The 11707-nt window shown below is 35.0% G+C and overlaps 1 protein-coding gene across 3 annotated transcripts; it reads right to left on the bottom strand.

Moving 5' to 3' along the window:
- Positions 1 to 768: 768 nt before the first annotated feature.
- LOC107817749 (disease resistance protein At4g27190-like) lies at positions 769 to 7766 on the bottom strand. 3 transcript variants are annotated; one of them, XM_075253290.1, is made up of 4 exons: positions 6941 to 7766; positions 2047 to 4629; positions 1771 to 1865; positions 769 to 1040 (listed from the first exon to the last, which is right to left on the bottom strand). In XM_075253290.1, exons 1-2 carry the CDS (start codon positions 7469 to 7471, stop codon positions 2209 to 2211), a joined length of 2952 nt encoding a protein of 983 aa, XP_075109391.1. In that variant the 5' UTR covers positions 7472 to 7766; the 3' UTR covers positions 769 to 1040; positions 1771 to 1865; positions 2047 to 2208. The 3 variants fall into 3 exon arrangements, with proteins under 3 accessions (XP_075109391.1, XP_016499101.2, XP_016499100.2); XM_016643615.2 differs by lacking the exon at positions 1771 to 1865; XM_016643614.2 differs by having other exon boundaries at positions 1771 to 4629.
- Between the last annotated feature and the right edge of the window lie 3941 nt (positions 7767 to 11707).

The raw sequence follows: 11707 nt of genomic DNA on the forward strand, positions 1-11707 counted from the left end.
TCTTTTGGTACGAAATTATTTTTGAACAAAAATGTTCAGAGCTAAAACTCAAACAACTCCAAAATTATTGGAGTTCAAAACTTTAACAAGTAAAACTTCAGTAAAATATGCTGGAGTTAGAGAAATTTACTGAAATTTCAAGCCCCATGAACGATTCAAGAATATATTACTTATCCCAAAAGAATGATAATATCACTATTTAGAGTCTTTTCTTTTCTTACTATAACTATGATCAAGTTACTTCGGATTGTCTGTCCATCAATTGGTTTCCAAATTTGATGGCAAACTTTCAACATTGTACTTCAACACAGTTGATGTTGATGATTCAGATTTGAACTGTCGAATCAGAATTAGAATTTGAATATTACAGTTCACACTCACAATGACTAACATCAATTGTCGTTTTCTGCAATGGGTATGTGGGCATGTAATGATAAAGTTAATGATTTTCCTATGTTGAAGGAAAAAACAGGAAATTGTCTTGTGCATATGTAATCTGCCGTGACATGCAGGGTATAGACTCTGTAAATATGTGAAATATATTTTTTCAAGTGATTTAGTTTCCTAAATGTTTTTCTTCACTGATTGTCACCGGGCAACCCGGTGCACTAAGCTCCCGCTATTTGCGGGGTCCGGAGAAGGGCCGAACCGCAAGGGTATATTGTACGCAGTATTACTCTATATTTCCGCAATAGATTGTTTCAAGGAGCTGTGCCAAATTTTGAATGTACAATTTAAGATTGCTCTATAATGTATAATCATAGAGAAGCAATACCAGTTTATTACAAATTAACAAGATGATCACACAACACAACCGAAACAAAGAATTACTCAGTGTACAGTCAAGTAATCAAAATATCTGAACCAGAAAGAAAAAATAGTACAAACAAGGAACATGAGTTATAGGGAAGAAAAAAACCTAAAGACATCTGACGGGAAGTACATCGCAACAAACACTGCCACTTAACTTTAGTTCGAACTGTGTATAGAATTCTATCTCTGGTGCATGTTGTTCTTTCTTCTGTCTTTCTACTCCACTCCTGAATGAGGCAACAACGAGTCAAGCTCAACGCACTTGATAATATTTTAATGATAAAATCACTTCTGCAGCGGACTGCTAACTTTTTTTGTTTCTCTAAATTTGGTATGACGAAAATATTTTCTAGAAAATATGTCAGTTTCTGGTGTTTGGTTGAAGAACTCAGAAGATATTTTCCCGAGAAAACATTTCCACGAAAAAAGGTAGAATAACTTTCCTCACTTTCGGCGGAAGTAATTTTTGTTCACAATTATACCTAATTATTAACTTCATATCATTGCTTTAGCCAACAGTTAGACATTATTATAAATCTTTATTACTTAAAAGTTTCATCGAAATATTGTCCAATTTGCTAATATTTTTATCATTCTTTTTTCAGAAAATATTTTTCACGCTCCAACCAAACAATGAAAAACATTTATCAGGAAATTATTTTTCAAAAATATCTGCCATTTTCCAAAATTTGTTTTCTGGAAATGATTTTCGTCATACCAAACACACAATTGAATCTCGTTTTGGTAAAGCATAAGTCTTTTCGAGGTAATGCTATGGGTGGATCTAAAACCTCGTAGAAAGGAGGTAATGAAAGAACTTTGTTTTTTTCAAATTAGGCAGCCCGGTGCATTAGCTCCCATTATGCACAGGGTGCGGGAAAGGGATGGACGACAAGGGTCTATTGTACACAGCCGGGACAGGGACGGACCACAAGGGTCTATTGTACACAACCTTACCCTGCATTTCTGCGAAAGACTGTTTCCACGGCTCGAACCCGTAACCTCCTGGTCACATGACAACAACTTTTCCCGTTACAACAAGGCTCCCCTCTCTGTGTTCATCTTTGTTGTAAAATAATTTGGGCATCAACCCAAATCCATTATAAACCAAAATAAAAAATCAAGGCTCAAATTAGTTGTATAGAAAAGGATGCTATAGGACAAACAATATACTAGTATAGTACCACTAGCAGTTTTACAATTGAGAAATCTAAAAGTTAATTGGCGCATCACCTGAAATGCAACGGAAGCAACTTCAACTTTGATCCTTCTGTCAGTAGTGGCCGCCCTCTCTCAGGCCAGCAGTCTTCTACTTCTAGTTGACTGCTCTATGACGGGGTTCCCTCTTTGCTTGGCTATGCTCGCTCGTCTACGCTCCGACCCAGCAAGTAATAATTAGTAGTAACGTGGTAGGAAACAATGCTCCAAATCTGACTTGAAGCTGTTGTCATCCCACTCCAATTGGTTCCACCATTCTGAAGCTCCTCTTATTATTTTGATGTTCTTGGAAGTTTGAATAAACAGAGGTAATTTCCTTATTTGATTGCAGTTTATCAAGCTAAGTTCCTCCAGGTGTTCCCACATACTCAGTGGCTTGCCCAGAGTTTCTAATTGCGGTAACTCTTTCAACCTTAACTTTCGAACTCTTGCAAATTCTGAGTTGAAGAGAGAGTCGCATTGCTCAAATAACTCTACAAGCTTCGGACATAAGATGATATCAATTTCTTCCAGGTGTTTAGGTACAGAAAAAGCCCCACCACCTATAAAAAGACATGTTAAATTTGTACACGCATACACATCCAGTTGGCGTAATTTAGTAAATCTTAGACCGAGAAGATGACCAAAATCAGAAACACTCATTAAATTAAAAATCTTATAGAGGCGAAGAGACTCCAGATTTGGTAGAGGGTCAAACTGCCCGTTTCCTTCTTCCATTGGTTTGAAATAACAATGACATCCACTAATGTGTAATGATTTTAATCCATCAAAATTGTTGTTGTACCCAATCAACTTGCTGAGACCGTTGCAATTTTTCAAGTACAAAAGTGAAGCAAACTGCAACATGCCTGAGAGCTGTCCCCGAATGAAAATTTCACACTCGGAAACACCTATCATCCTAGTTGAAATGTTGAATGGCATTGGCGCTTCGCCAACTTCAATGTGAAATCTTTTCAATCTAGACATCCAGGTGTGGTCTCTATGTGAAACTGATGAGCTATCCAATTTGATAAAAAGACAAGTCAGCTTGCGTAGATATGAGAGCTCGTCAAGCGTTGGGTAGCTTCGGCCCCAAAGGTATTTGGTATCTAGCATATTTAACATTTCAATGCTAGACAATCTGAGAAGGATTCCTTCGCGAATGTTCTCCAAATCAGTTGCAGGCAGATATAATACCCTCAGATCTGTCAACTTGTCCATTCCTGGAGGGAGACGATGTAACCTTGTATTATCACAATCAAGCAATTGCAAATTGCGAAGATTACCAATAGGTGGTAATTCAGTCAAGTAGCAGCAGTTCTGTAGTACTAGAGCACGTAGTTGATATAAACTGTTGATGGAAATAGGCAGTTCTCTAATAGAAGTGTTACTCAGATTCAGAGCTCTTAAGGCTAGAAATGCCAAAAAATAATCATGGGAAATTCTCCGAAGCGGAATATTATCTTGCAAAAGTAAAGTTGTTGTCTCTGGGCATTCCAAGAAGCAATCAGGTAGACATTCAATTTTGTTACTAACGAAAGATATTCTCTTGACAGAAGCTTTCATTTTAATATGTGATATATCAGTCAATCCAATTCCAGCTTGAATAAGAGAATCGTGCTCACCCCGAAAGGAATTAGCTATCCATATAGCAACATCACGAACCACATCATGCATCTTCACAGAATTCAACTTATGGGTTGCTAGTTCAAGCATCTTTACAGAATCCCACTCGTGGGCTTCTAGTAAGCAGGCATCTTTTAGACTCTCAATCGCTATGATTCCCCTGTTGTAGGCTTCTTCATATGTGCCATGTTCATGACCAAGGAGCCCCTCTGCCCACCAACAATGTATGAGATCAGCTGTTGAAATAGCCTCTGGATATAACGAGCAATACAAGAAACAACTTTGAATATCCTCAGAGTCTAAAGAATCAAAACTCCACTCGATGACCTTGTAAACCTTATCTTTTACATCTTTGTTATGAGGTTCGGACCTTCTAAGTGATTCCAAAGCATCTTTCCACAGCTCGATCCTCGTCTTCCCTCTCATAGATGCTCCAATGACAGTGATTGCTAAAGGTAATCCATCGCACTCCATTGCAATTTCTTTTGCGAATGGTTGAATATGCTCCAGATTCGCAATATCTCCCGCATTTTTGACAAACATGTGCCAAGATTCATCCTCATCCAATGTGTACACCTTTATTTTCTTGTCTGTTCTCATTTGCCTACAAACATCCAAAAATCGAGATGTTATAATTACCTTGCATCTTGGGTGATCTTCAGGTTGTGGCACACCTATATGATCCAAATTTATAGGTTCCCAAACATCATCAAGTATAAGAAGGAGCTTCATTCCTTCCTTGAGCCTTTGATGAATTCTGCTAGCAATGCTTTCTACACTTTCCTCGCTATCCGTCTGTAGTTTTAATCTGTTGGCAATTTGTGCTTGAACCTTTCTAACGTCCGTTGGCGGTTTGGGCACTGTAACCCATATCACAACATCAAAAGACAGTTGAGAGCTCGACGCAGCAATCTTTAGGAGTTCATTGTTCACATTCATCACCAAAGTCGTTTTGCCGACTCCTCCAACACCCCATACACCAATGGTGCATACCTAAAAGGATTCAAATACCCTAAAAAATTATTTATCCACAGAGTGAAAGATGCAGCAATGGTTATATAGAGGAAATTTAGCAAATTAGAGAAAGAAGGAGGTGTATGTTTTGATAATTCACTCATAATCTCTTGATCTCAACTTAATCTCCACTCACTACTTCCTATCGGCATTATTAATGTCTTTGTTGTATTTCCTTTATAATTATTTCATTACTTGAATACTTTATTTGGATGATTACAGTGAGGATGAGAAACTTTTAAGATAATTTAACATGAATATTTTATTTGTTTATTTTTGTAAGAAGAAGAAATATCTAAACATATAGGCTCAAAAGTGAAAATTCAAAATATCCAAAGCGAACTTAAAAATTCTGATCCAATCCGAGCTTATTTGAATTGAATTTGGATTGTCACTTATTTAATCGAAAAACCGAATATCTAAACTGTAATTTTCATACTCAATCCGAACTGCCCGAACGCCCAACCCTACCTAAACTTGTTCACAAGTGCGCCTATTGAAGACATGCTGCTGACATGTGTATCACACCTCTTTTTGAGAGAGTAAAAAGACTCAATTTATCGTTTTTAATAGTAGTACTCAATTTTCTATCTTTTTCCCTTCTTATCTGCCGCCACCACTCTACGCCGGGTTACTTCCCCTCTTTACTTTCCGGTGAGATCTTAGGGATTTGCTTTAGAAAATAATGGTAACGAGATATGAAAATCAATAGACACACTTGTGATTTGTCTAGAATTGTCAAATAAGTGTTCAATAGACACACTTGTGAATTTGTTCAAGTGTTCAATTGGAACAAAACTCATTACGTACAAGTGTCTGAATGAAAAATGCTAACAAATTTAAGGAGCTGCATATATAATCAACCAAACGATATCTAGCACTCGTTCATGTATATTTTCTGTTATAAAAGTGTGGAACCCCTATGCGTATTCTATTATAAAAGTAAAGAAAGCCTCTATGCAAAATGTTGATAGACTCTTTAACCTTTTAAAAATAAATTTTATATCAGAAATAATTGTTATTTAATTATTTCATTAACAGTTGGGACTTTAAATCCAACTAAAATTTGGCATATCAAATACTATTTTCTGAATTGTTCTGTGTAAGAATTTCTATTACCACTTATGAAATGTAAAATATAAAATAAATAATGTTGAGTAATTATGGTACAAGAAATAACTTAACATTTTCAAAACTACAAGAAGTCATTGTTGGAATCAATAGAAAAAAGAAAGAAAAATAATTAATGAAAACTCATTCTGAGTGCATTCTTTTTATCCTTATTTTGTTCGATTTTGTATTTTAATGAATTTGAATTTTAATATTATACCATAATCGATTTTGTTGTATTATTTTATTTCTTTCACCGCCTATGCTCCGAAATAAATTTATGCACCATAGAGTTTTGTCAACTTGAAAATATGATTTTATGAGTATGTTAAATTTGAAAATTAGTGGATTGGATTCTTTTACTAATTAGTTAATTCGGCGTTATAACTATTCATTCTCAACATTAAAAAAATAATTTATTTTTTTGATTAAAATTCTTAATATTAGCTCATCCTAAAATTGAATATTTAAATATAATTATAATTTTATCCAATAAGCCTACTTTCAAAGGAAAAAGAAAACCGATGAACAACTTCACCTTTAGATCTTAAATTAATTTCAAATATGTTAAATATTAGATTCCTATATAAGTCAAATAGGGAAAGATTTAATAAAAATATTTTAACTGATTTTGAAATCCTAAAATTTAGTTGTTTATTTTATAAATAAACTATTTTTCTTATTTTTATATATTAAAGATAAATATAAAACCTTTGATGAAAATTCATTAAAATAGAAAAGAGAGAAATATCTACATTTTAAATCTCTTATAAACTTGTTTCTCATCATTTTCTCTCGCACTCTCTTTTCTTTTATATGTATAATAACATTGTTGACCTGTCATGATCTTCACATTTGACCCAACGACAGTAAACTTTCTCGATATAAATATAATATTTGCTCGATAAATATTTTATTTCACTAAATAATATTTTTAGTTTTTTCACCTAGTAAAATATTCTCATATAACCGATAAAACTTTCTCAATAATATATACGCTATATGATAAAATATTTAACAGATAAAAGGTACATGTGAGGAACAAATGAGAGAAAAACTTCTGGTGTAAATTAAAAGAATTTTTTTCAATAAATATTAATTTCACCAAATAAAAGGAAAAGTAACTGCACTCTATATTTAGCTTAAATTTCAGAAAGTAACTCTTTAATTCGAACAATACCTTATTATCTTCTAATAGTTGTAAAATTTTGTTGAGATTTCTTGTTGCTGCTGACTGGCCTTCTATTGATGGTCCTGGGATGAACTCAGCTTTTTGGATCGTATAAATTTCTACCACCAAATTTGATCCAAAATTTTCTCCGATTTCTACAAGCGCACAAAGCTCATCTCGCCTGTTCAGTGCTTGAGTGAAGATTTCCGAGCGAAGGCTCCATTTTGGACAACATTTATAAGCAAAAATCTTAGCTTCCGCAATGCTTTCTTGCATGAATTCCCATTCATTCTCTAGCTTTTGAACATCTTGGAGCCATTTGAAAATATCTGGTTTTGGTTTATAGCCTTCGCTCTTAGCTCCTTCCACTTTCTCTTTGATATCATCTCTAAGCTTTGTTAGCTTCTCCATTTCCTTCCTAAGATTTTCAATATCTGATGAGAAATGGATGGTATTTACAATCTTAGGAAATATGAATTTAGACCCAAACTTTCCCACCTTAACAACAAAGCCAGATACAACATTAAAAATTATATCCATTGAACAATTCTTGAGGTAAAGAAAAAAAAAATGGTTCTGATCAGAATGCTAATTAATGATGCTCTCAAACATGATCAAATGAAGCCAAACTGTGTATTTCCTCATTTTAAATAGTTGTTGTGGAGCCTCTTCAATCTTGCTCGGATGGGAGAAGAATGATTCCTTTATACAACTTAAAACTATTGTTGGTCCCTACTAATGGCGAAGCCAGAATTGTTTTTAAGGGTGTTCAAATTTGAAAGAAGTAAAAAATATCCTTGATAAAGGGTGTTCAACATATGTTATATACCTTTAAAACTAATATTCTATCTATATACGAAGTGTAATTTTCTAACGAAGGGTGATCAATTGACCACCCTCACCCTTATCTGAGTGTAGCTTCGCCTCTGGTCCCTACTAGTAGTTGGGGAGAAGTACTTATAGCCTACAATCTGTTAGGTGTTTGTCATAATTTTCTTGCCATATTTGATTTTCCTATCTCTCGAACGAAAATGGCAATATAATTACCTTAATTGGGTTTTCCTTTTTGTAGAAGAAAATTATAATTCTCCTATATTTGGCTAGTCCTTTTTCTTGTAGGAAAAGATTTGGACTTCTATAAATTGAGGATTCTTCCTTCTCATTCAGTAGCATCCACAATGTAGCCATATGGGGCTTGAGAGTCGTGTTTAGGGGAAGAACTTTACAGGATAAGTGTTAGTGTGTCACTTGTATTTGCCTCTTCCTCGACATAACAAGTGGTATCAGAGCGAGGTTCAAGACAAGTTCATCTTGACAAGTTCAGTTCTAGCCGCAACATATTTGACGATAATCATGATTTTTGTTTGAGAAATTTGACCGGTGTGCAACGCACGTTGAGACAAACTTCTTGGTGGAGATTTGGAGATAAGATCTGTTGAAGGCTATGTGAAGAAGGTGGATCAAGTTTATTTTGTCAGAAAATTCAGGTCAAGGGGGAGAATTGTTAGGTGTTTGCCATAATTTTCTTACCATATTTGATTTTCCTATCTCTTGAAGGAAAAATGCAATATAATTACCTTAATTGGATTTTTCTTTTTGTAGTAGAAAATTATAATTCTCCTATATTTTGCTAGTCCTTTTTCTTGTAGGAAAAAGTGTGGACTTTTATAAATTGAGGATTCTTCCTTCTCATTCAGTAACATCCACAATATAGCCATATGGGGTTTGAGAATCGTGTTTAGGGGGAAAACTTTACGGGACAAGTGTTAGTGCGTCACTTGTGTTTGTCTCTTACTCGGCATAACACAATCAACTAAGGGTTAGGTGAAATAGATGAGATTCGTGTAATCCTCACTAGAAATTTTGGGTTCGAGCCCTAAACTCCCGGTGAAAAGCATTGTAAATGTCGGATGATTAAGCTCAAAAAAGAAGAATCATTTAACATGTGAAATTTTGCAAGGTAACTCTCTATTTTACTGCTCCACTTTCTTTCTTTATTTAAGGCAAAATTGCAGGAAGTCTTTTTAACAAATTTAAACAGTTGTTGTGGAGCCTCTTCATTCTTGTGCAGATGGGAGAAGAATGATTCCTCCTTTTATTTTATTAATAAAACTACTTTCGACAAACATTCTCTTTATTCTACTATTTAATTGACAAAGCAAACCTATAGGAAGGAAAAGAAGAAAAAGAAAGTCGACACCAAGAGAACTTTTACTGTTTTCCAATTCCTTTATTCTTAAGGTATGAGTGAAGCAAGGGCTTTCCAATTTTCAACTTTTAGACTATTTTTCTTGACACACGCCAACAAATAAAAGTAAAAATCATCCAATTCGGTTAGTTCCTAAAATAAAAAAATACTTTAAAATTTCAAAAAGATCGACCGATAAAATAATTAAAAAACCTTTTTTTTATCTCAGTACATGGCATAACTCCAGTTTAGTAAGGACATACCATTTGATAGAAAGATATACCAAGCAAGAATTAGGGTAGAAGTTAGCAATGTTTCGATCGTATCTAGCCATACTAATAATTTAGAATTATTTTCCTATTTTCTTATCTTTGGATTTTATTACTATATGTTGCTTCTCTTGTTTCGGTTATTTTATTATCTTGCTATTATTACTGCCTTTTTTTTTTATGGCTTTTCCACCTTCTATGATTGTGCTTTGATTGAGAAGAGGGTATATTGGAAAGGGAAAATTTTCACATAAAAATAATTGGGCTCCCTACTTTTCAATTTTATAGCCCATATTTCAGTTTACAAGCGGCTAGCCCAAAAATAATAGGCCCAAGTCCGAAAAAGGGCATTTTTTCATTTTTTGGGATTCGGAAGAGGGATTTTCTCTCTTTCAGCGGGATTCTCTCTCTTTCTTTCCATTCTTCTTCCCCAAATCAACAAAAACGCTATTTCACACGCAATGCAACTCCAAAAAAAACCTAAAAATTCTTCTTTATCAAGCTCGAAACAACAACAAATGATATAGAAGGTAAGGCAAAAGCAAGAGTGAAACTACGAGCTAAAAGCAGGCGTGCCTCTCTTATAAGAGACTATGATACCATCCCCCACTTTTGGCGCACTTGTTTGATGAGCTAAGCCTAAGCGCCATATAAGTCAAAAGCTAGCCTGAGACCTAAAAAAGCGAAACCCTAATATTCTTGCAGAATTTATAGCTGGACAATTAAAGAATAGAGTTTCCTTTCGAAAAACAATGAAAAAGGCTATTGAATTAACAGAACAAGCAGATACAAAAGGAATTCAAATACAAATTGCGGGGCGTATCGACGGAAAAGAAATTGCACGTGTCGAATGGATCAGAGAAGGTAGGGTTCCCCTACAAACGATTCGAGCGAAAATTTATTATTGCTCTTATACAGTTCGAACTATCTATGGAGTATTGGGCATCAAAATTTGGATATTTCTAGACGAGGAATAATTTTACTACTTGTCTTTCCCTTCTATCCAATGATTGAACAAAAAAAGACAAATTCAGGGTGCATGTGGAAGAGTGGCCAAGACAATGCCAAGAACACGTCAGGCCATGGAAGCACAATCTTGCGCTATGGAAGGTTCTAGAAGGTTCCGGAGTGATCTAGGAGTTGGTGGAAGATCCATGGAAGCACAAAGGAGTGGTGGCATCTTAGAGTACTCTAGAGAGTCCTAGGAAGCTGCCTAGGTCGGCCAAAGGGGTTGCCATACAAGCTACAAGAAGCTAGCATTCTATAGAAGGTTCTAGAATGGCCTAGCGTGGCCTTGCCCTTGGGCAATAGGGGCTGCCCAATGCCCCACCGACTTAGTATAGCCTCTTTATTCGGGGACTTCAACGCAACGGGCCTTACAAGCTCTTTTTTTTAACGCAAAAAGTGATTTTTTTTGCTGCAATAAGTGCAATTTTCATCCTTTTTTTGCTGCAATTTTGGTTTCAGCTTTAAGTTCAATGGAGCTTTATCCAATTTATGTTCTTCACAGTGGTGAATGGGATGACAATAAATTTGTCAATTTCGTCGGCGATTGTGTAATAATTGAGTCTACATTCAGCTACAACAATTTAGTTGAAATAATTTTGAAACAAATTAGAGTTGATTCTGAGTTAAGTACATTAGAAATTAAGTTTCTCCCAAATGACGGTTTGCCACCGATCCTGATTAACCACGATACTGGTGTTCAGGTGTATATTTAGTTAAAGAAGAAAAAAATTAGATTTCACTGAGTACCTGTTGTATGTGACTGCGAAAGAAATTTATGATAATTATTTGTTTGCTACAAGTTCCAGCTGTTTGGTTGCTACAAGTTCCAGTTGTATAGATAAAGGCAAATGTGTAAATGATATTGAAGATGCATCCACAATTGATAGCATTGAGATTATGTCCGATTTATTGAAAGCACTGATTATGGTACGAAAAAGGGTCAAATATAACCCTGTACTATGAAAAAAGGTTTAAATATATCCTTTGTTATACTTTGGATCCAAATATGTCCCTATTGTTATACTATTGATTCAAATATACTCCTCTTCCATTAAGTTTGTACAAGCTGGATATCCAATCCTACGTGACAATGATATTTTATGAGGTGGTTGCCACATGGCATGCCAACTCAGCACCCTTTTACCCATTTTACCCCTCCTTATATTTTATTCCCTCTATTTAATTTTTGAGATACACCAATGAAAAGATAAAATCATTCAGGAACGACAAGAACCAGTCGTCTTCATTTTTCAAATGGGAAGTACTACAAAAATCACGACCCGAGTTCTCCCTCCGTGAACCGTTGTGTCG

Source organism: Nicotiana tabacum, chromosome 5 (genome assembly GCF_000715075.1).
Source record: "Nicotiana tabacum cultivar K326 chromosome 5, ASM71507v2, whole genome shotgun sequence".
Lineage (NCBI taxonomy): Eukaryota > Viridiplantae > Streptophyta > Magnoliopsida > Solanales > Solanaceae > Nicotiana > Nicotiana tabacum.

Excerpts from the sequence above, each read along its gene's own strand:
- LOC107817749 (XM_016643615.2), bottom strand. The coding sequence starts at position 7,471 with ATGGATATAATTTTTAATGTTGTATCTGGCTTTGTTGTTAAGGTGGGA. Across the intron at positions 4,630-6,940 it reads AACTATTAGAAGATAATAAG|GTATGCACCATTGGTGTATG; the intron begins GTATTGTTCGAA and ends GAATCCTTTTAG.